Source organism: Esox lucius, chromosome 13, assembly GCF_011004845.1.
Source record: "Esox lucius isolate fEsoLuc1 chromosome 13, fEsoLuc1.pri, whole genome shotgun sequence".
Lineage (NCBI taxonomy): Eukaryota > Metazoa > Chordata > Actinopteri > Esociformes > Esocidae > Esox > Esox lucius.
The window spans coordinates 13,790,265-13,815,719 of NC_047581.1; the positions used below are offsets into that span (position 1 = coordinate 13,790,265).

The 25,455-nt window shown below is 42.3% G+C and overlaps 1 protein-coding gene across 5 annotated transcripts; it reads right to left on the bottom strand.

Annotated features, from left to right (window-relative positions):
- Positions 1 to 952: 952 nt before the first annotated feature.
- Positions 953 to 24,555, bottom strand: specc1la (sperm antigen with calponin homology and coiled-coil domains 1-like a). 5 transcript variants are annotated; one of them, XM_020052628.3, is made up of 17 exons: positions 23,435 to 24,555; positions 16,914 to 16,993; positions 16,639 to 16,796; positions 16,198 to 16,336; positions 14,441 to 16,083; positions 14,025 to 14,232; positions 13,285 to 13,358; positions 12,875 to 13,050; positions 12,004 to 12,188; positions 11,777 to 11,898; positions 11,236 to 11,326; positions 10,387 to 10,479; positions 10,010 to 10,175; positions 9,723 to 9,825; positions 5,823 to 5,939; positions 5,459 to 5,518; positions 953 to 3,039 (listed from the first exon to the last, which is right to left on the bottom strand). In XM_020052628.3, the coding sequence occupies exons 3-17, from the start codon at positions 16,765 to 16,767 to the stop codon at positions 2,950 to 2,952; spliced, it is 3,396 nt and encodes a 1,131-aa protein (XP_019908187.1). In that variant the 5' UTR covers positions 16,768 to 16,796; positions 16,914 to 16,993; positions 23,435 to 24,555; the 3' UTR covers positions 953 to 2,949. The 5 variants fall into 5 exon arrangements, with proteins under 5 accessions (XP_019908187.1, XP_019908186.1, XP_010874563.1 ...); XM_020052627.3 differs by having other exon boundaries at positions 10,321 to 10,479; XM_010876261.5 differs by having other exon boundaries at positions 10,387 to 10,482.
- Between the last annotated feature and the right edge of the window lie 900 nt (positions 24,556 to 25,455).

Genomic DNA, 25,455 nt, shown 5'->3' on the forward strand with positions numbered 1-25,455 from the left:
TTCAGCAGAGACCCCATCCCCGGGTTACACCTAAGGGACCCCACAGTCCTTGCCAGGCCCAATATCCACTAAAACCTGAGGCCTAAGGGAATAACACGTGTTAAAAGCATTGTCTTCTGTTATCTGTGATCGTCTTGTTTTGTCCGTTCTGTTTTTTTTCCCTGTTTGTTTTTAATAAATGTATCTAAACTGTATGTGTTGAAGTAAAGGAATAATAATAATAATAAATAAGGTGTTTGGCCTACTTCCTTACACTATAATGTTTGTCAGTATCAAAACAAGACATGTTTTATTTTCACCATACTCTTGCAATTCATCTAGTGGAAAGCAATCTGTTAGTACAGACCAAGACCACCCAAGGAAACAAGGACCTCTACAGAATACAACTCCGGAAAGAATGACATTATTCGCTTGTAGGCACAATGAAGAGAAAATAAAAAGTAGCTTGAAAAACCCAAAACCTTTCAAGTACACAAAATCTATTAAAGATTTTTTGTCTTTTAAAAAAAATAAACAGGCTTTGAGTATTTTTTTAAAAAAAATTGAAAATGAAGAGCAACACCGATGCCAGATGCTATGAGCAACTTGAAGGAACTCAAGCACTTGGAAATCAGACCAATGTTTTTTCTGGGGATGTTATGTCAACATTGTGTCAGCCTGATATTTTAACTCAATATACGCGCCACACTATGTACTACACCACCTCCTCCATGTTCTCCACACTATGTTAGAGCAAGAAAGTTGTCAATTCTCATAACCACAACAAATGAAGGACCATTAATCTATAACAATGTCAACCGGAACATGATCAGGATAGCACTATATTGTATAGGCAAGACATAGCACAGTTCACATCATATAAATCATTACAATAGAAAATAAATCATATTTAAGACTCAGGGTGGCAGGATGGCAATACGAACCAAATACACAACTTAACGCAGTATGCACTTTTCAATAGTAAATACTGTACATGACAATGATAGTAACACCTGGCACAAATTAGTGTTCAATCATACAACCGACTACCAAACAACCTCCAGCCCCAATCTCCCACCACACTGACCAACACAAACAAACAGAAATGGCACTTTTACTCCAAATTGTGCTCTTTGAGCCCCAAAACTGCACAGCTGGTGAGAAGTTAGCTTGGTAAGCAGACAGGTGTGAATGTGCTTTGGATTATTCAATAAGTAACTACCTTAAGAGCTTCAAATGGGAACAATGCATGTGTTAGATACTAGATATAAGGCAGCTTAAATGGTAATCAGTCTCCATTACATGTTGTTCAGAAATGATACAGAAGGGATGCTGATGCAAAAGGAAAGGCAACTGGTCAGCTGAAGTTATGAGCTTATAACAGAAATCAGTGCAGCAGTATAATGAAAAGTCATAGATTCACCAGTAACACTTTATCTTAACCTACACTTGCCTCGCTTTACTAGATGGTCTGTTAAAACCATGTCAATACACACACAAACTGAAATAAGAACAGGCACAATAACATGTCATTTTTCATAAAGAAAAAATTATTGGAGACTATATAAACCACATTGGACTGAAAGGTAAATTGGGATGCTCAAATATATTAAATTAGCTACGGTTATTTGTGCATTGCTTGTAGCTGCTGTGCAAATTGATTTTGACACCTGCCTTGTATCAAAACATTAATAGGCTAGAAAAATGTTACTACTGTTGCAAGAGGGAATATTCAAGTTATAAAGTTCATTTACATACACAGTCACACCCATACGCAATAACTTAAAGCACTGAGTGGAGCACAGAGTCGAGTAGCGCACCAAACTTAACAATAACGGATTATGAAGAATGTCCAACCCTGAGACTCAACACAGCGGCCAAACATCCTTTCAGCATATTCAATTCACCAAGAGGCAGGACTTTGACCAGTCTAGCCCTTGACTTGACAGAAATAGCTCACTTTAGCCAGACAGTTCCATGTAAGAAAGACATCACAGGGAGGCATTCTGCTGGTCCTTTATAGTCCATTGGTCTTCATTAGCAATTCAAAATGCCACTGTAGCAATGTTCAGTCCACCTCCAACAAAATCAAAAAGGACAAAACAATAGCTTAAATCCGACAGCTGAAGAGGGCACCTGGCAGAATTATAACTTCTAATGTAGCTACTTCAAATAACTGCTGAATCATTAGTTTCTTCTTAAAACTTAAATTCCTCCAAAGGACATTTTGAAGCTTGGTGCATCGAACTTATTTAATTGGGCAATTTCTGCTCCAACTGTTTCTTAGCCTCCAGCATAGAGATTGCAACACGAAGAGAGTCACCTGTACAGGACTGAGTGTTACCCTGCTCAGCAGAACAATTAACTTGTCTAATTTCACAAGCCAAATGTGTGCTATGATTACTGGAGTTAACATACTGGTTATGATTTGGCTGAAACAAGGAATAACCTCAAGGTTAGAAAAATAAGTCGCAAAAGTGGGGACAGTCTGTATTATGTTACCAAACTAGAAATAAAAGGGGAGAACTAGGGGATACAGAGGTTCTCAATGCAGACCCGATTATATTGCTTTAACCAGATCATTTGGATTGAGGGGCATCTGAACTGGGTTATTCTGTAATGGACTAGAATGAATCCTAAAATCCTGAAACAGAGCAGAACTTTAACGGGGTCTTGAAACACACTGCGACTGTGTCCACCACACTTAACGTTTCAGTGAAGGCCAGTCTATTCATTATAGTAATATAAATAGCTTTAAGAAGCCAGTGAGCTTATTTGTATGTTTCTCATGAAGATGTAAAACTAGCAGGCATCTGGACAGAGTGGCGTGCGGCATGGCTGGGTGCCAGGGTGAAGGGTCATTCAGCAGAGTGGAACATCGGAGTTGTAGTATTAGAGGTACAGTGAGGTCAGAGGCACTGCAGGTCTGTGGTGCAGGTTGTGTTCGCCATGTTGGGTGGTGAAGTCACATCAGGTCTCAAAGTACTTGTAGATGGCTGTGACATAGGTCATCACACTTTGCCAGTCTGGTCTCTCAGTACTGGCCATCTCATTAAGGTCCTGCAAATCAGAATGAAACCAAGTGAATGCAACACGGGCTGTCATTAACTCCAGAGCAAAAACTAATGAAATGGTTCTTAAACCTAACCTCAGGGACATCTAAACTTTTCATCTAGATCTGCCTCTCCATTACACCTGATTAAACTAAAGTTAATCAAGCTCTTCAATTGTCAATCAGGTGTGCTAGGTCAGGTCTATAACAACCTTCTAGAACCTTCGGGGGCACAGAGGAGAGGTCTGAGAATCCCATAGTAGGTCAGAAACCCTTCAGGCAGCTTTTTTGTGTTGGTGAGTATTTATTTTGGCATGCCTTTTGCAGTTTTCTTTGTACGTATTTTTTTGTGTCACCATATGAGTGTCCATTTGCTTGGCCTCACTGACCAAGACAGAACTGTGTCTGGTCCATAGTAAGGTAGCTATCTCCATGATTATATTCATGATACAGACCAATTATCTAGACTAAAATACCCCACCATGACCTAAAAAGGATACAATGAAATAGCAGGTCACAAATTTGGCAGTGCAAGCCTTGTGATTTTTAAGGTGAAATTGCCCTGAAAGATTCTCCATTACATAAAAGAAAATGTTTTGCATGTTAGTTATACCCTGAACAAAATTATAAACGCAACACTTTTGTTTTTGCCCCCATTTATCATGAGCTGAACTCAAAGATCTAAAACTCTATGTACACAAAAGGCCTATTTCTCTCAAACATTGTTCACAAATCTGTCTAAATCTGTGTTAGTGAGCACTTCCTTGCTGAGATAATCCATCCACCTCACAGGTGTGGCATATCAAGATGCTGATTAGACAGCATGATTATCGCACAGGTGTGCCTTAGACTGGCCACAATAAAAGGCCAGAGGGGTCCGAAAACCCGTCAGTATCTGGTGTGACCACCATTTGCCTCACACAGTGCAACACATCTCCTTCGCATAGAAAGTGTTGGGTTTATAATTTTGTTCAGTGTATGTACACTGCCTTACAAGTGCCTCAAAAGACTTTTCCACATTTTATTGTTTTACAGCATGAAATCAAAATTGATTTAATTAGTTTTTGCCACTGATCAACAAAAAAACCCAAATAAAATCTACAAATTGTTCTGAATGAATTACAAAAAGGAAACAGAATACAATTGATTGCATAAGTATTCACCTCAATTAGTTTATATTTGGTAGAGGCACATTTGGCAGCAATTACAGCCATGAGTCTATTTGGATTAGTCTCTAATCAGATTTGCAGATCTGGTCAGCAATTTGTGCCCATTTTTCTTTGCAAAAATTGCTCAAGCTCCAACAAGTTGGGGATGTTTGGTGAAAAACAATTTTCAACTCTTCCACATTTTATTAATTGGATTCAGGTCCAGGCATTGACTGGGCTACTCAAGGACATTTGCAGATTTGTCCTAAAGCCACTGCAGCATTGTGTTGGCTGTGTAGTTGGTTAGGGTCATGGTCATAAAGAAAGACAAATATTTATTTATTTTTAAACTGCTGCTAGTGTACAGTATTATGTATATTGTCGTTTTATTTTAGTCTTGCTATATTTGATAAATAAACCTTGAACTTAAATCTTAATCCCAGCCTTGTCCTGTGTGATCTGTATCAGATTTTCTTCAAGGACCTCTCTGACCAGCCTCCTAGTCCCTGCAGGTGAGAAGCATCCCCATATCATGATGCTGCCACCACCATGCTTCATGGTAGGGATGGTGTTCTCAGGAGGATCTAAGGCTTGCACCAAACATAGCGCTTCAAAAAAGCAAAATTTTGGTCTAATCAGACCATGACATCATGATACAATGGTTTAAAAGTTGTGCCATATTCAATCCATTCCTTAGTGGATTTTACTGTGCTCCAGTTTTCAATGCCTTAGAATTTTTTTTATATACTACCACTGATTGATGCCTTTGAATAAACCTTATTCTAGATTTTTATTAAATGTTCCATTGTCTTCATCATTTAGTTTTTGTTAGGAATTGTACTAACCAACTTGGGACCTCCCAGAGACCTGTGTATTTAACTTGTAATCATGTGGAACAGCTTAAAACTGCATACAGGTGGGACTCTGTTCAAGTAATTATGTGACTTCTAAAGACAATTGGTTGAACAGTCAATTCAGGGAGTCATAGTAAAGGCATTTAACACTTTTTTGGGGGTTTTACACTTTGCAGATTTAATTTTTCACTTTGACATTATGGACTTTGTGGTAAAACAGTTTTTTTTACCTCTAATAAAATCTATTATGATTTCATGTTGTCGCAATAAAATATAAAAATAAATAAAATGTAAAGAAGTGAACACTTGGAGAGGCAATGTAGGGTTGAATGTGTGTAAAAAAAATACCTCTTATTTACATTTCAGTAAATAAAATGTACTTCTTATAGTTAAGTAAATAAAATATAAATCTTGTTGAATCGTACCAGTGTGGACTTGATCCCCACACTCTCTGCAGCCTGGAAAGCTAAAGTGAAATTTCGCCTCTAGATGGGGGAGGGGAGATATATTCATACACAATAATGCTTCCTGATGATAAACTGAACACAGCCATTAAAAAGGAAACAGTTCTCTGAATAACAAAACAGATAAACCAAACAAGCAAGCTAGTGAACCATCTGGTCCAGTGACATTTTGACAGAACTGAGGTCACGTTTTGACATTACACATTTTCATTGTGAGTGTAAATAGAAATTAGCATTTACAAAATGTTATTGACATTTAAATGAAATTGTTCTCACAGCAATTGTTTTAGTCCAAAATAGTCTTTATGTAAGGGAGTGTGCTTGCCTTGTCCTGGCTAGACAGCTCCAGGTAGGGGATATGGGCTGGCAGGTAAGTGTGAAGCACAGCACAGAATGCAAGGCCATCATTCCAGCTGCTGCTGAAGTTGGTTATGTCGATGTTCTGTTGGAAAAGGGCAAACATTTCTCAATACCTGTGTGACAAAGGTGGAGTTTCGCATCACTCAAACTAGATTTTAACTGCAGATCACACATTGTTTCTAAAAATACTTTGTTGTGTAATCTTTATTGTACTAGTGAGATTATAGGAAACCATACACAAAATAAATAATTTGAACAAATATTTAGGAAGAGGTTCAAATTTCATGGAGTCTCTTAGTGCTCTGTTTGTTAGGTCTTAAATCTGTTCAAATAATGAAAAGACAAAAATGGACTGTGGTAAATAAAGATAGGCGTTGTTTCAAAAAGGAAGCGGTAATATATTTTTCGGTACATACATTGGGGCAAAAAAGTATTTAGTCAGCCACCAAATGTGCAAGTTCTCCCACTTAAAAAGATGAGAGAGGCCTGTAATTTTCATCATAGGTACACTTCAACTATGAGAGACAAAATGCGGGATTTTAATGAATTTATTGGTAAATTCCTCAGTAAAATAAGTATTTGGTCACCTACAAACAAGCAAGATTTCTGGCTCTCACAGACCTGTAACTTCTTTAAGAGGTTCCTCTGTCCTCCACTCGTTACCTGTATTAATGGCACCTGTTTGAACTTGTTATCAGTATAAAAGACACCTGTCCACAACCTCAAACAGTCACACTCCAAACTCCACTATGGCCAAGACCAAAGAGCTGTCAAAGGACACCAGAAACAAAATTGTAGACCTGCACCAGGCTGGGAAGACTGAATCTGCAATAGTTATGCAGCTTGGTGTGAAGAAATCAACTGTGGGAGCAATTATAAGAAAATGGAAGACATACAAGATCACTGATAATCTCCCTCGATCCAGGGCTCCACGCAAGATCTCACCCAGTGAATGACCTGCAGAGAGCTGGGACCAAAGTAACAAAGGCTACCATCAGTAACACACTACGCCGCCAGGGACTCAAATTCTGCAGTGCCAGACGTGTCCCCCGCTTAAGCCAGTACATGTCCAGGCCTGTCTGAGGTTTGCTAGAGATCATTTGGATGGTCCAGAAGAGGATTGGGAGAATGTCATATGGTCAGATGAAACCATAATAGAACTTTTTGGTAAAAACTCATCTTGTTGTGTTTGCAGGAGAAAGAATGCTGAGTTGCATCCAAAGAACACCATACCTACTGTGAAGCATGGGGGTGGAAACATCATGCTTTGGGGCTGTTTTTCTGCAAAGGGACCAGGACGACTGATCCGTGTAAAGGAAAGAATGAATGGGGCCATGTATCGTGAGATTTTGAGTGAAAACCACCTTCCATCAGCAAAGGCATTGAAGATGAAACGTGGCTGGGTCTTTCAGCATGACAATGATCCCAAACACAACGCCCGGGCAATGAAGGAGTGGCTTCGTAAGAAGCATTTCAAGGTCCTGGAGTGGCCTAGTCAGTCACCAGATCTCAACCCCATAGAAAATCTTTGGAGGTAGTTGAAAGTCCATGTTGCCCAGCAACAGCCCCAAAACATCACTGCTCTAGAGGAGATCTGCATGGAGCAATGGGCCAAAATACCAGCAACAGTGTGTGAAAACCTTGTGAAGACTTACAGAAAACGTTTGACCTCTGTCATTGCCAACAACGGGTATATAACAAAGTATTGAGATTAACTGTGAGAGCCAGAAATCTTGCTTGTTTGTAGGTGACCAAATACTTATTTTCCACCATAATTTACCAATAAATTAATAAGAAATCCCACATTTTGTCTCTCATAGTTGAAGTGTACCTATGATGAAAATTACAGGCCTCTCTCATCTTTTTAAGTGGGAGAACTTGCACAATTGGTGGCTGACTAAATACGTTTTTGCCCCACTGTATGTACCGAAATGTATATTACCACTTCCTTTTTGAAAACACGCCTATCTTTATTTACCACAGTCCATTTTTGTCTTTTCATTATATGAACAGGTTTAAGACCTAACAAACAGAGCACTAATTGGGAGAACTTGCACAGTTGGTGGCTGACTAAATACTTTTTTGCCCCACTGTACATTTGTAGGAACCTCAGCTAAACCAGTCCCTATTATTAACAACTCCATATCTGTGGTATGTTTAAGCCAAGGCACCACTTTCTTGGAAACATCTGCACTTCAACCCCATAGTCACAGTATTATTTCAAAGTGCTGGAATACAGGGCCAAAAACAACAACAACAAAGTCACTTCCCAAATACTTTAGAGTTCATTGTACTCTGTCCCAATCCAGTATCAAAGGCAACCTCTGAATGTCATTACACTTTAGTGCTTTGTAACACGTCAAAGGCCCATGCATAGTTTGGATCCTAGAATAGTAAGTAGAATGAATAAATGTGCCTAAGAAGCCTACAGAAGACTTTTGAGGTAGTGTAGCCTTAATTAGATTAAAACATTGAGCCATGTTTAGCCCAGTCATTGAAAGGAATACTTATCAAAAGTTTAATGACAAAGGTCCTGGCTTTATTGAAGCAGTACAGTGAAGGAATAATAAAAATGTAAAATGAATTATGTGGCCACATATAGAACGACATGGCATAAGTTCAGTATCAGAAGCACTATTACAGCATGCTACCGTGCCTTTCTAGATATAACTAGTCTAGCATAAACTCACAACTGATCTAGGCCTAATTTAAATTAAACATAAAAATAGCAGGGCTTATTGTACCATTATTGAAATTGCATTTTCAGACTCGTATTGTACTCACTAGTACTGACTTTTATGCATAACAGTAATTTGCCACTGCATTGTGGTGTTGCAGGCTACAGAACATAGAATTGTTTTGTCAACAAGATTAACATGGAAGCTTCTCTTATATAGTTTCCACCCAACTATAGTCTAACATTGAGTCCCACTGCCTTCACCCCAGCTGGGGAATCCATAGCTTTTGTGTCAGGCAGTTAAAAGGACGTGTGAAATTTGTAGCACTTCCTAAATAGGACCACTGTAAAAATGGGAACCATGACAACCATTCACTCTCTGCACTAGAACCAACAAGAGCACCGAAAACAATATCACAGTCAGCCAAGTGGTGGACTAAAAAGAGATTTCTATTGAGCAGGATTTTTTTGTATGCAGAACTAGGCTTAATGTGTGTCTCTGGAACTGGCTTAGTTTTAAAAATGTCCAAACTGTTGATTCATAGTAACATTTTCATTCCCTCTCTGGATGATGTTTGAACCCATTCCCAGGCCCTTTTGGTCTAGTCACATACTTTAGGTGAGAGAAGAACCATAAGGACAATAAAAAAACTAACTTAAGTCCTTATGACATCTACAATGGTTTACGACTTGACAGGGAGCATAAAGGAAGCCCTGAAAGAGGTTAGTGGACCATTAGGAAAAACAAATCTAGACATCCGGAAAAATTATGTCCATTCTAACAAGGGGATTTAATTAGATTCTCATTAAATGAGCCTCACAACAGGTATTTGAATCGATTAAAAACCCTTCTACCCATCTACTCTGGTCACATGGTCACCCATTTGAAAACTCCCACCAATCATTGGTTTAGCAGACAAGAGTGACAAGCGATTCCATGACAGCAGTGCATGCCCCTCCCCAAACCACCCCCACTTGAGCCTCATAATGATTGGGATTGGTGGTCATGAGACAAAGATGAGGTAACCATTTTAAAACAGTGTGTTTTGAAGGAGCTCAACATTTTCAGTGGGGTGACATGACCGGAATGCACCTTTAAACGTAGTCCTTTTTATAACAGGTGAGTCAGTGACCTGAGAGGTGACATTGCTTGAGAGCATTACTCAAACCAGACTAAACAACACATACCTGATACCCCTCAGTCTTCTTCTGGCACCACTTGAGCAGCGCGTTCCTTTTGGAGCCCCCATACTCCCGGGCCAATGCGGAGAGGGGGTCTTTCCGCTCCTCTCTGAACACACAACACAAAGGCCAGAGGGTCATTTTAATGAATGCACACTCCTAATTCCATGGTTTCCCGCTAGCCCACATAGTTCCCTGAAAACACCACAATATTGTGAAAACACCACAATAACCACACAGAGGACTTAGTGGACTCATATGCATTGAAAGGCTGGAGTGAAGGAGGTTTTTACCGGAGGCGGCTTCGTGCCGTGGGGGTGACGGAGGCAGTGGGGGTGACGGAGGCGGTTGGGGATGAAGACGACATAGAGGAAGCAGAGCCAATGGCCATCAGGGAGGAAGAGCCACAGTCCGGGGAAGCAACGTCCCTCTTCATCTCCTCACTGCTCCTGCGGGACACTGGCCATCACATTGACAGAACCAGACAGACACACAGACAGACAGTGTCAATGGCCCACACAAAACTCTGGTCAATGGGGTCTGTGGATGGTAGGATATGCACTCAGATCTTTTATACATATGGATGAAAAGCATTTTGTTTTACTGGCAACCCTTTTGAATAATTCAGGCTTATTTTCCAGGCGTATTCCTGTCCCATGAGATGTTATACCGGAGATGGCCATGGCCTTAGATGACTCCACGCTGGAGACCCTCTGGAGGGCCGAGGCAGGGCGGCTGGCCGAGGAGCTCCTCAGGAGATGGTCTGCTGTGGATGGGGGAAGAGAGTGGCAGGTTCCTACTACATTATCATCACGCCTCAACCAAAAGTGAGGAAACTCACATCGTATTGAAAAAAAGAAAATTCATTGTAAAATCAGTTTCAGGAGTGGGATTATTTTGACTCAAGGGGTTACGAGTTCATATCAACATTATAGGCCCCAGAACAGTATCCTGGAAGTCCTTTTTTCCCCCCAGTGCAACAAAACAACCAAAACAAAACACTGGAGGATACGACCACTATAGCACGTTTACATTTAATGACCTTGAACTTACTAGAACATTTATTAGTATAACAAAATGAATAGGGAAGACAGGGTATATGGCTGCTTGGGGATGGTGGGATGGTGGGATGGTGGGATGGGTCTGTGGGGAAAAGGACTGTTTGGTTTCAGTGTCGTCTTTTACTTTTTGCATGTCATTATTCTCTTTTGTTGTAAAAAAGACGCACCCATTCAGTAAATATTTGTTTTATAGCTTCTAATAGGCAATTATTACATTAATGTGGAATCCTGTCCATGACCCCCCCCCCCCCCCCCCCCCGCGACCCCCACAGTGGGCATAGGGTTCAACACAGACCATCTAATACAGAGACGCACGGAGATCTAATGACCCAGATTTAATTACTATGTCTGCAGTCATTTATCTTTGACAATGAAAGGCCTCCCTCATTTCATTAACATGAAACTGAAAGATATCCAGCTACGGAGCTTGGTCAATGTTAATGTCGGCGTCCACTCACCTGGCATGCTGATGTCTGTGTAGCTGGATCTCTTGTCATTCAGAGAGGAGTGGGGTTTGGGTGCAGAAATGGACCCACTTATAGAGTGTCTCTGAAATCAATCAACCACCATATGATTAAAACTCACATGTACGGGTTTCCAACACGGGAACATTTTCTATGGGACAATACACGTAAAGGGAAAGTGAGGAAACGGAATTGGATCTATGGGACATTATTAGATCTTCCAAGTTGTGGTCTGGCCCAGGAACCTTCTGCCGGGACCAACTCCAAGAGTAGGGGAGGAAGAGCTACCTGTGGAATATTAGAGTCCAATAAACACTCTGTACACAGGAGCGCTCTTGACCTGTTGGTCCCAGGAACTCTTCCACTACTGAACGGCTGCCTGGCCCAGTTAGCACACTTGAATTGTGAGCCGGGTTCTTACCGAGTGCTACACCTGAGGCCAACACTTTCCGATGCCAACGAACACAGTGAAATGGGTCACTGGGTCAGTCTAAAATTCCCCGCCCTCTCGGGTCTAACGTTCCCGACCGTGTACCTGTATGGGTGAGATGGCGGCTGCAGGGGGGGTCTTCATGGGGCTGGGGCTGAGGGGGGTGCGTGGCAAAGTGGCAGGGGGGGCTGTGGGAACAGCGGGGGGCCCGGTCGGGGGAACTGGGCCTGTGGTGAACACAAGGGGACAGTGAGCCACATCAGACGGGAATCCCAGTGTAGAACTCTGAATGCGCAGGACAGAATAAGGGTCATGAAGGGGTCATATCTTACACTCGCAGGTTGAGGCACCTTGCGTGGAGGCGTTGTCGAAGCTCTTGATGAGGGTTTTGACCGTGGGAGAGGGCTCGGAGGAGGTGGAGGAGCGACGGCTCAGGCCCATACCCTGCCTCAGCGCTGCCAGGTCCCTCTCCACGGCATTCATGTAGTTATAAACCCTGCCCCTCTCCTCGTCCTGCCTGAGGAGACCAACACCAACACGCTTCAGCAATATGTTCAGAGATTCCCTCAAACTATATATTTAAGCCTCTATACATTAGTAATTGTTTGACTTTAAATCCAAACTTTAGTATAGAGTAAAAAAGGCAAATATTCTGTACCAAATATTACAGAGGGCATGTAACTAATTACTTGGAAAGTGTGTGCTTTGAAATTTTTTTTATTACAAATTGTTGCATAGAGATGTTAGAGAACCCAACGTGGCATCTTAATGAAACTGATCGTGTGTTCAGATGCCATAAAACGACTGACCAACTACCCAACTTTAACAGTTGTTTAAAGGTCCATGTCATTGCTTTTGATGGTACTGGTTCATATACCAGGTGACTTCCTAAGAGAGGACACCAATGCTTGCAGAAATAAAAGTGTTTTTCTTTTTCCATCTGTCATTCAGCAGACATGTTTACAAAGAGAGATGTATAGGAACAGTAAGGAATCGGGATAACTACAGATTGTTCAATTTGTTGGCTTCAGGATCAGGCCCAACCCTCTAACCACTAAACTATCTGTCGACCTAAAGGGGGTACCTGGAGATCGTCTGATTGGGGAAGCAGAAATCGTCCAACACGCATACATCTCTCCTAAATAACCAGACGTCAGCCATGTGACACTTGGAATCAAGCCCAGCTGTTGCTTTGTGTCATACTTGCGGTTCTTGACTTCATCTAGCTCCTTGCCCAGCTTCTCATTTTTCTCCTGGGCTTCGCGGAGACGGTGCCGCATATCCCCAATCTCCTCCTGTGCTTCTGACTTGATGTCATTAGCGATGACCACAGCCGTCTGGAGATCAGCCTGGAACTGGCGCCACTCCGCCGACTCCTCCTGAACACACACACACGCAACAAATCGCTGTATCACGAACTTAGGCATTTTCCAATGACGAGAAACACTGATATAATTTTAACCACTGAGGTCAAATAACTGAAGTGCTGTTTTTGCAACCACATCTAAACACTGCTCTCAAGTGAAATCAAGCAGTGAGGTTCTTGGGCCAACCCATTGCGCCGCTGTGCCTGACAGTGTCCCTGACCTCTGGTCCTCAAACGGCCCACTCACCCTCAGTCTCCGGTGGAGAATCTTGATCTCCCGCTCCATGTCATGCTTCTGGTCCTGAAGCTTCTTCACAGAGTCTGACGGAGGAACCAGACATGTGAATAGGCCAGCGCAGTTTATAGTCATTGTAAATTGGGGATGGAGGCTGTTTATGTACGAAATGGGAAACTAGGAAGGATTTAGGTGGCAATGATGATATGAAGTGAAATAGCACTGGCCTCTCCGACTCATTTATTCATTTTTTTATAAAAGAATTAATGAGAATTGGCACAGACTGTTAAAGTGAATGAAAATGCACTTGCATAAATTGGGAGTGAGACAGTTCTTGTCCCAACCTCTCCATGAAAGTGTCATGACGCTGTACCTCCACACATCATCATTTCTACCTGAGGATCTGGAAACGTATGCATTTCAAATACCATTGAATGGACTGATGGCTCCCACGCAAGGACAAATGTTGACTCAATCTTCCATGAAGAGCTGCTTTTTATTTTTATACACTTGTGACCTTGCCTTGTTACAGCAACTCCCGTCAGGCATAGAGGAGATGGAGAGCCGTGTCCGAGCGACTTTGTGCCGCACAAAGCAAAACATTTGCAAGGTACAGAAGTCAAGCTTACACTAAAAGACAGAGGACTGACACAGCCATCGTGTGGTGAATGGTGAAAAACGCACAGCAGGGATCCTGTGCTGTGCGACATAATGCAGTGCAACGTTTTCTCCACTGGCCCTAGCCAACTCACTTTCCAGGTCTGTGATGATGAGGTTGTCATGGAGTTTGACAGCACGGTGCTGCTCCACCTCGTCCTCCAGCTCAAAGATGGTCTCTTTCATGTCCCCAATCTCGGTCTCCTTCTCCTGCAGCTCCACCCGCTGTTTCTCCAGCCCACGCTTCTGCTCTGCCATCTGTTTCTGCACCTGCTCCTGAAAATCCCGGTACTCCCCATCCAGCTGCACACACCATCCGTAGCAGAAGGAACATCTCATTCATAAACTAATGACCCCAATAAATGCTCATTATTTCCACGGCGAGGGAATAGGCATAGGAGAAAGCGGCCTGTTAGTTGGATACAATTATTGTCTCACTTGATTCATGGAGATACCAGCCAGAGAATGGGATGAGGGAAACCGCATTGGCTCTGTGGGGCAGTAAACTCACCTTAGCAAGGGTGTCCTGCAGCCTGGTGACATCGCTCCGGGCGTGACCCAGGTCCTCCTGCAGCTTGGCAGCCCTGCCCTCGGCCTCCTCCTTGTCCAGCCGAACTCCCTCCAGCAGCCTGCAGATGTCACTCTTGTCTCCGGAGTTGTGCACGGAGTAGAGCTCGGCCACCTTCTGCCTTTCTTGGTCCAGCTGGGCCCGGCAACGACCCAGCTCCGCCTGGTCACTGCTCACCGCCGCCTTGTACTCCTCCAGCGCAGCCACCATGGCCCCTCGCTCATGCCTCTCAGACTCCATGATGCGCTCCATGTGGTGGTTCCTCTCCTTTAGAGCCCCGATCACCTCCTGGGCCTCCGCGTTGTCCTGCTCCGCCATCTTCAGCGTGTTGCTCAGGTGCTGCTGGACGCCCAGCAGCTGTTCCCTGTCGAAGCGAGCGTTGTCGGCCAGGTCCATGTAGCGCTGCTCCAACTCCATGTAGCGTCCGCTTCTGACGTCCTCCTCCAGGACGTAGGACACGTGGTGATCGTCCAGCAGCGAGCGGAAGTACTCGATCCGCCGACCGTAGTGCTCCAGCTTGTCGCTCTGCTGGCACAGGGAGTCCATGAGAATGACCTTCTCCTCCCCCAGCCTCTCGTTCTCGCCGTTCAGCTCCTGGGTGATCTGCTGCAGGTCGGCCAGCTCCTGCAGCGTGGCCTGCAGCTCCTCGGCCGTGCTGTGCTGGTTCTCCTCCATCTGGTGGATGCGCTCCGTCAGGCAGGCCACGGACACCTCGCTGGCGTTGCCGCTGCTGCCCCGGCGCGAGCGCTCCCGGCTGGGCACGCTCTCGGACTCCGAGGACGAGGAGGCTCCGGAGGGGGCGTCCAGCGCGTCATCGCTTGAGGTGACGCCCTGATAGACCTCGCTGGATTCACTGTCCAGGTTGTCCACTGAACCACTGTGCTGGTGGGCTGTCAGCAGGTCCTCCAGGGAGCCCGGCGTGGAGCCCTCCACCGAGGAGGTCAGGGTACCGGTGCCCCCGCCATCACTGTGCCCGCTACTGGCTGCCAGGTCTGGGCTCAGGGAGGAATAGCTGAACAGTTTGTCAGAGCCATCCAGCCTTTGCTCTAGGGAGAAGCCAAGCGCGTTCAGCCGGTCCTTCAGCATGCGGTTCTCACTCTTCAGCAGGTTCAGCTCCTCACGGATGGCATGGTTCTGCTCCTGCAGGAGGCGCAGCGTGGACTCCACGTCTGCAGCTGTGATGGCAGACATCTCCCTCTCCAGGGGCTTCTCATCCTGCCCTCCTCCTGCCTCTTCTTTGGGAACCTCTTCTCCTCCCAGGCCCAGTTGGGACCTCATGTCCCTCAGCTCGCTGCGCAGGTGCAGGATCTCCACGTCTTTGCTCTTGGCCAAACCCAGTAGGTCCTTCACCTTGGCCTCCAGGGCCACCTTGTCAATGACTTGGCAGTCTGACTTTGTCTTGTTCATGCGGCCATCCGACTCCGCCACCTGCTGGCTGCGAAAGCGCTTACCCTGGGCCGCATCCCCCTGCACTGCCCCGGACAATGACTGTTTCTTACTAGTGGACACTCTGGATGTTCGCAAACGATCCCTGGAGGAGTTGGGCTCCTTGGAGGTCAATGAAGTCAACCGTTTCGACAAAGAACCTTGAGAAGATAGATGGAACAGAGCAAGAATGAAATGCAGATTAATAATAGGTAGGATTGAAAGTAAACAGGGTCATTAGAGGCTAGTCCGCTTATTGACATATGAAGACTCACCTGTGCTAGTCTTTGGTTTACCGTCTGGGTTACCATTGCTGATCCCTGTGGAGACAGTCCTCTTATTCTTTGTCACAATGCTGTTTGTAGCTGGAGTGCCCCCTGTCATAGCTGCTAGCAGATCATCATTGCTTTTAACCTGGAGAGAAACATGTGAAAATTGTTACTTAAATGCAAACTCCTACTGATACAGCGTAACCATTTTACTCACTCACGAACCAAAATAACATTCTGTGCCATCTGTAATTTCTATTTAGGACCACCAGAGTGCCCAAACAAACTAAGATTTCAAGATGTAATCCCTCAAATAAATGTAAATGTGCTTCTAAATGTGGGCAACTACATTTTTCAACAGCCACAACAGGCCAGTGTAGAACCTTGAATAAAAGAGGAATGTTCTGTATCATGGTAAACACTTATATCATATTAAATCATGCGTACCTTAGACAGTGGTGCTGTTGAGCTGGTCTTGGCTGCAGCTTTGCCTGGGGTCCCGGGAGCTGCTCCCTCAGTCTTCCCCCTCTCTCCACTCTGAGCCTTACTGATCACCGGCCTGCCCGTCTTCTTCATACTGGGCTCTCATACGTTAACAAGTCAACCTAGACACATTGGGGAGTAAAGGACAATGTCAGCGGAGAGATTACTTTCAACGGAATTGAATTAAAAGGACAACTACACATTAGGTCTGAGTAACCAGGCATGTTCATTTGACTTACTCCGTGTCTGATGTCCTGACATCAACTCCACAAGATGGCAGTCATTGGCTGCTTAGAACCAACAGCGAATACTGCAGTCACTGAAAAAAATAATGTATTACACAATAAAAACATTTACAAAAACAGCACGGAGACATATGAGGCACTACATTTTCAGCCTGAAAGTTAAACAGTAAGTTAGCAAATAGTTGTTGCATGCAAAATTATGTATTTTCTTGAGAGAAATCCCTCAAAACCCTTCAAATTATTTTTTCTTTTGACTAAACACAACAATTATACGGACAATGAAACATTGTCATTTTGGCTGTGCACACGTGTGCTGGAAGCTTTAACAGCTCCCAATAGTCTTCTCTCACCTCTTATTTATGGCAGAGCAGCAGAGGACTTGAACGGAGACAGAGAGATTCCTGTGGTACTTATTCAGTTGCTATATTTATGACACGGGCATTACCCAGGCCTCCTTTAAGACACATTTGTCTTTAAGGCAAATTGTAGGTGCAAAGCAGAGCCTTATAATGGATAATGGAGCCTTTGAATGGAGTTCTGCTGTACCGTGCACACAAGCTTAGGTTCCCATAAGCTTAGGTAAGTAGTAAATGAAAAATGGCTAACTGTGCATATGCAACATCAACCATGCCAAGAAAATCTGTATAAAATAAAACATTTAATTTTTTATATCTCTCTGATTTAGGAACTTCACTTAAAATATAACATCCTATTGATTTTTTTTTATGTTACATTACATATAGTTAGGTCCGGAAATAATTGGACACTGACAAGTTCTCAGATTTTGGCAGTTTACCAAAATATATTCAAGTTACAGTTACATAATGAAAATGAGGCATAAAATGCAGTTTTAATTTGAATTCACATCCAAATTGGAGGAAGAGTTTAGGAATTACAGCTCTTTAATATTTAGCTCCCTTTTACAAGGGACCAAAATAATAAAAATAAAATCTATCAGAGAGATAGCAGGAACATTAGAAGTTGCCAAATCAAAAGTTTGGTACATTCTGAGAAAAAAAGAACACACTGGTGAGCCTCTGCAAGGCCTGGACATCCAAGGAAGACAACAGTAGTGGATGATTGAAGGATATTTTCCATGGTAAAGAAAAACCCCTTCACAACATCCAGCCAAGTGAAGTACACTCTCCAGGAGGTAGGTATAACATTTTAAAGAGAAGGTATCACGAGAGCAAATACAGAGGGTTCACCACAAGGTGCAAACCATTCATAAGCCTCAAAAATAGAAAGGCCAGATTAGACTTTGCCAAAAAAACATCTAAAAAAGCCAGCCCTGTTCTGGAACAACATTCTTTGGACAGATGAAACTAAGATCAACCTGTACCAGAATGATGGGAAGAAAAAAGTATGGAGAAGGCTTGGAGAGGCTCATGACCAGAAGCATACCACATCATCTGTAAAACATGGTGGAGGCAGTGTGATGGCATGGGCATGCATGGCTTCCAATGGCACTGGGTCACTAGTGTTTATTGATGATGTGACAGAAGCAGCCACATGAATTCTGAAGTGTATGGGGATATACTGTATGCTCAGATTCGGCTAAATTCAGCAACGTTCATTAGAACATACCACAAAAGCAACCCAGGAGATTTTTAAGGCAAAGAAGTGGAATATTCTGCAATGGCCGAGTCAATCCCCTAATCTCAACCGAAACAAGCATGCATTTCACTTGCTGAAGACCAAACTTAAGGCAGAAAGACCCACGAGCAAACAACAATTGAAGAGAGCTGCAGTAAAGGCCTTGCAAAGCATCACAAAGGAGAAAACCCAGCATTTGGTGATGTCCATGCGTTCCAGACTTGCATGCATGCTCCTTGCAATGCATGCTCCTTCAGGTTAATTTCCTGCAAAGGATTCCTCAACAAAGTATTAAAAATGAACATTTATGATTGTGTTAATTTGTCCAATTACATTTGAGCCCCTGAAATAAGGGGCTGTTTATGAAAATGGTTGCAATTCCTTAATGTTTCATACAATGATTTTGATCAACCCCTGGAATTAAAGCTGAAAGTCTACACTTGAATTGCATCCCAGTTGTTTCATTTCAAATCCATTGTGGTGGTGTACAGAGCCAAAATTATGAAAATTGTGTCCAAATATTTCCAGACCTAACTGTATGTGTTTTATAATGCATCATCCACCATCACAGTAATGGCCAATTTCTTTTTAAAATATAAGTTATTTTCCCTAAAAAAGATTTGCATACCTGCATAGGTTCTAACTCTCAAAATGTAATTGATAAATGATCAATGGTTTGACCGTCTTTCTTGACCTCCAAACAAGGCAAAGATTTGGATAATCTCAAAATCATAAATAATAAAATATGCTAAATTTTATTATTTCAAATGATCTAAAATGTGTTAAATCTTCCTTCAAAAAGACCATTCCATGGATTGCATTTGGAGGCCACATCAAAAACATCATGGGTCAACAAACCTGGATGACTGGTGTTTTCTTTGGATCTTAATGAATGGGAATCATTGGGTGACAAAGGGAAGCTTCAGAATAAACAGTAATTCCTTGTAGTAGAAACATGACATTGCCAGATGCAAATGTAAAGTTATACTTCAAGGCCAGTTGGAAAATGTACTGTATGCATTTGAGATGAAAAAACTGAAATGACAAAACCCTCCCAGCAGTCCAATCATTGGTGGCTAAAGGATACAAAAGATTGGATTCCAGAGACTACAAGATCAGATGGCAGCCAGTCAAATAGCAGCACTAATCCATCTGATGTATGCACTAGTTCTACTACTGTATGACTATAACGATCAATACTTTTTCCCTCAATAATAATTTACAACTAATAATTCCAAACCATGTTTGTTATTTTCCAAAACAGCTTAAGAAAATCTCTAGGGCTTGCAGTCTGTACAGCATGGATATAATAACATTCCCTCTGTAACAGCAATATTTTTCCTCCCATTTCTTTGGTGTCTGTACAACCTCAATGCCCTAAAATCTCAACTGGCACATAGGCCTATGTCCAACCACGCAACATTGTCTTTCTAAATGGGAGTGGACCTCTTTTCCCCATATATATTGTTACTTGTGCTTTATTATACAAACTTCCAATTCTCATTTGTTTTCCAACATAGTGGAAGCCACATAGACATTTGAGTAAATATTTAGTTTTGCATGATATTCTACCCATGAATAACATTTTCCTTTCTGTAAAAGAAAGGGTGGAAAAAGAAATCAGCGTATATTGTGAAACCGGTTGGAAAATAACAGAAATATGGGTTATACATGTAAATAATTTATAAACGTGTGAATGCCTGTTGCTCCCAAAACACAGACAAAGGCTGTGCTAGAAAATAGTTTTGTTGACGTTTATATTCAGTATATTAAAACTAGAAAACCAGCCCATTGAGGCTAGAGGTCGGTCTTCGTGCTCCATACTGTCCCCACCTACTTCCTTATTCAGCCCCATGACTGTGGGAGTCACTTCCCTTCCATAACATTAGCATCCTCTGACTGCCTCTCCTCTGAAAAACTACAATGACCAATGTGTGGTGAGGACAAGTACTGTGGGTAACAGAGTGTTTTAGACAGAGTGGAACCTACAACCTCTAAGCTCACAATCAAAATCATTAATCACAGCCGGAGACAGTTCTAACAGCCAATCCTCCATCCTTTAAGATTATAATCACTTTATTTGTGAATTATACACAGTGGCCAACCTAAATATGATATGCAATTTATTACAACCCTTTGTGAAAGACATTTCCAGAGTTACAGACATTACAAACGCTCACTACAGCTTCCAGCCATTAGCACAATAATACATGCTTGCTTTCCACCAAATGAGGGAATATCTTTTGGAAGAATGGCGTTCCATCCCTCCAGTAGTGTTCCAGAGACTCATACAATCTATGTCAAGCTGCACTGAAAGTGTTCTGGTGGCTCATGGTGACCCAACACTTAACTGAGACACTTGGTTTTTCCTTTGTCACCCGTATGTAATGTAAATTGTGTCAATATCCACATTTTTCCGGACCAAACTGGATGTAGTCTATCAAACTTAAAGGCCATGATAGACCAACTGCAGCCATGCACTTTGGAAGTGCCGCACCCATTCATTTCCAATGACAACAATTGCGACAACAAGTGAGCAGTGCAGCGAAAAAAGTTGCAGCGCTATTCAGGCTTAGGAAGCAACTATTTTGACAATGCAATGATTATGCAAAACACCAGCTGTGAACGCTCTGCAATAACCAACCACCAAGGTTGCTGACAGCGTTTTGCTGGAATCTCCTAATAACCTTCCTCCATTTCCAGGCAAATTAATGTTTAATTCCAAATGAACATGTAGCTGCCCCTTCAGGTTTTGTGAGTGTTCACTTATTAATTTACGAATTCACTATGGCAAAGTCCCCTATTCACTAACAGGAGCTCCCTTCAGATAAAAACAAATATGTTCAAGGCATGAAACATCTAAACCATGCTGCCAAATGAACATGCTTCTATTCAATTTGTATACAATGTGTGGGAGACCTGAATACAGAAATTACATTTTGAGCCAACACAACCACAAGCATTCCCTTCCGAGTAGCTTGTAGATTATCATGTGCTTTACCCTACATCTTACAAGGTCTAGAGCCTGCTGGTTTTCTGTTCATCACTAATAATACCCACCAGGTGCCCCAGGTCTAAATAAGTCCATGATTAGAGGGAAAAGGGAAATGGAACAGCCTTTGAGGTCCAGATTTGAATAGCACTAGCTTAGAGTTTGCATAGAGAAAAGGGAAAATAGAACAAATCATTCAATTAATTATGGGGCCCATGATATCCAATTCCTAATTAAGTCCACTTCATCATACTACCTCCCAGCGGACTCAGGACAGTCAATGTGTCCTCTGAAGCACATCCAATGCACTTTTGGTTCCTCTCAGGCCACTTGCTGAACCAGGACATCTACACCGGAATCTTTACGCAACAGAGGGAATCTTGATTGGACACAAGCACCCAAGCCGCCACAAGTGCAACTAGGCGAGGTTACAATATCAGATTACTAACCCAGCAAACCCAGACAGTGCTGGCCAACTGCACCATCCTTCGTGGGACCCAAGGGTTGATCCACAAGGAGGATTTAAACCCTGATCTCACAACGAAGGGCAGTGAACTGCTGTGGCGATCAGGGGCCCCCTAGACAACATTTTTCGATGGTACCAGGACCCCTACAAATCAAAACCAAAAATGTCATGTTGTCTCACTTATCACACACACACCTCTATATACTTCGAAACTGTTTGTCTGGCAATAGCCCAAATTGTCTAGTTTTGATTTGGAAGATGTAATACATTCTTAGGTACTTCAAAAGATTCTTACAATCGTCTACCAATTGAAGTGGACATCAATCTGCTTTAACAGGTTTTGTAGAAACGGTATAGTGTCATTGGGCAGAAAGTAACCTAGAATATAAACCATTTGACCATCCACTGAACATTTTGATTGATCACATTCTAGAGACAAAAAAGTGGAAACAATCTAACTGAGCAAGACTGTTAACCCTTATTGATTCCCAAGCGTTCACACCACTTCTCCGACAGCTTGGCTCAAATTCGGAAGCCAAATCTCGGTTGGGAGTAGAAATTTCCCCAGCTCCAATATCATTAGACCATTCAATAAATCAGTTAATGAAAGTTGTCACTCTTTGGCTACTAGTCGTCAGCACCAGAAACTGACATTTTTGGGAGAGGACATATTTCAAAAGACAGAGCAGAGTCACTGAGATGTTTCCTGATATTATTGCATAGCTTTTCAGGCTGGACAGGACACCGAGAAATCCATACAAATGTTGACCGCAGAAAATTATATACCATTCAAGACACTCCAGGGGAAAAAGTTAGGAAAAATATGCACTCACTTTATATTCTTCTACTGCTGTAAGGAGACGTTTGTGTATAAATAAGTACTGAAATTGGTACAATGCTGCCATTTGACAAGCTGAGTTGACACATTTTGTTAGCTAGCTAAATACAGCTTGTTTTCTGAGTGGACGATTGTGTGCTAGCTGTCTATCTGCAAGCAAAGTTAGGAATACATTTGTCTGGTTATACCTTTCTCTATTTCTGCTGATCACGTTACCCGTTAGCAAGTGAACGTTTTTGCAAGCAAATCAACTTCTCAATACAGCATGAGTTGTCAGCTGCAGTGCTGGATACAGTACAGTAGCTTGCGAGCTTGCTAGCTAGCTAAAGTGGCTAGCCGAGTGTAACGTTATACAGCTAACTTACCAGTCTACAGTATAGTTCAGCTTTTTCTAATTTGAGACTGACATTAGCGCAAAACGTTATGGAGGGTACCGCATTCCTCTTAACAGCGTAGCAGTTGGTTAATCATAAAAGGCACTCAACTAGGACATACAGCACAGTAACGTGTCCAGCCAGGAGACGTGAAAGTTGCAAGCTTTTCACGTCGCTAGCAAGGGCTAACTAGATAAAGTAAGAAAGCTACACTTGATGAACAGTCAATTGTTTAGCTGAAATTCATACCTTGGCCTTTTCTATTTGTTTCCTTGAAGATCAATGATGAATTGCAGAATCCGAGTACTGTACATTTGAAGAATTTGTGTGGGACAAACAGGTCCTGGACGTTATCCCAATATCACCATAGTAGCCAGAGGTGTGTTTAGTTCGGTTAAACGATTCCCACGTTGCTTAAGGTTTGCTCTGGAGCGGGTGACACGGTTTTACAGAGTAAAGAAAAGGAAACGCTTAATGAATTCCAAATGAATTTATTCACTTGTATGTTCACATAGGTATTGTATGGCCTTTTACAGAGATTTGAGTGGATATGCTTTTTTCTGTCAGCCTTGCAATGGTGGCTAAGTGATTTTGTCCCATTCCTTTTTGCTCCAGCAGATTTGATCCAGGTTGTTCGGCTTGTTTAAACAACGCTTGTTGTCACTGATTCTCAGTGGGAATGAGATCAAGACTTTGACATTCACTTTTCTATTCTTGAACCACTCCAATGTTACTTGGTGCTGGGATTATTGTCCTCCTGAAATCTCATTTTCTTAGGACTGTAGAAGGTTCTTTGAGTATTTCCCGGAATTGTCCTCCATCCACTTCTGTTAACAAGATGTCCAGTCTTTGATGAAAATCATTCCCACAGGTTCACAGTGATTGTTGGCTTCGCTGTAGCTATTCTAATAATTCTCATTATTTAAGCACTGAGTTTTGAGGGACAGCCTTTTCTTGGCAGTGGCTTCTGCTTCCTGATTATGGATCCAGCTGTTTTCATTGGGGTATCCTAACACTTGAATATTATTTTGCACTCTTTTCCAAATCTATGAATCTTTGTCACATTATCTCAAACTTCAATAGAATGCCCTTCTGGTTGTCATTTCCCTACAGGTTCACAGCCTGAACAACAATCTTTTAACAGTGAGAAAACTTTTTCCCCAGAAAACATGACAGCAACTTCAATGGTTCATGGGTCAAGGTTGTTAGCAAGGTGATTTGTCCTCGGTAGGGCAATTTTCTTCATCTGTACAGCTGTGAGCATCTACAGCACTGGGGTTATGCATGTATCATATTGATGTACAATTCCCAGCCATTTCGCCAATGAAGGCTACTTCAGTTGACCACAATATTTTTTTTTCAGAACTGGCCCTCTGTGTCCGAAAAACATTACAGCTGCAGGCACAACGAAGGGATTCGATTGCTCTGGCCCACACAAACTGGTTGGTGTGTTTTGCACCTGAGGAATGTTGACAGCATTCAAAGCACACAGCTGTTTTGGCAGGAAACAAAAGTATCTAAAGAAAGACTAAATGTTAATCTAAAACAAAACTGTTCAAGTTTTCAGGGCAGGAAAATAGAAACTTCTTCTGACATATAATAGGCATGACAAAATAAATTGTTCTCAGATTGCAGAGAATCAAGATTAATAGCACTTGGAAATCATCTCTTTATTATACATGTACATAAGACTTTCTTGGGATAATGACTACAGCAGTGTCTGGAAGGAAAAAGTGATGTCAATTAAGTGATTGCTGATGGTCTACAAACAGAGTTAGCCTAACAGTTTTATATAATGGTATAATATATTGCATAACATCTAAATTCCGTTATCTGTAAACATTTGGAATGATTTTCACTTTGCCAGCAGAGACATTTTTACAACTCACAAGGCATAGAACAGTAAACCCTTTATATATTTTGCTAGAAGCAAAATAACACAATAGAAGACAATGGTGGCCTTCACAATGGCCACATTTGTTTTCATACCAAGGAGATTTGGAAATGATTGGATCACTACCAGGATGGGAGACTTGAGTTGAACAAAGCATCAAAGCTTATTAGCTCTGCGCTATTTCTTTCTATTTCCACACAGTACAACTGTACTGAAATGTGTGGTTTTACTCCAGCTGAAATAAAAACAATATTCCTCCACTGAATGGGGGAAGGGGTCATATGCACTCTAATCAGATTAGAAGATAACTGACTCTACAAAGGAAATTCATAAGGAAAACGTAGGACTATCATCACTATACTTAAACATTTAGGCC

Coding starts and splice junctions, on each gene's coding strand:
- specc1la (XM_010876259.5), bottom strand. CDS start 16,767: ATGAAGAAGACGGGCAGGCCGGTGATCAGTAAGGCTCAGAGTGGAGAG. Junction 13,359..14,024: donor CATCATCACAGACCTGGAAA/GTGAGTTGGCTA, acceptor TTCCTCCGTCAG/ACTCTGTGAAGAAGCTTCAG. Junction 3,040..5,458: donor TGGGGATCAAGTCCACACTG/GTACGATTCAAC, acceptor TCTGATTTGCAG/GACCTTAATGAGATGGCCAG.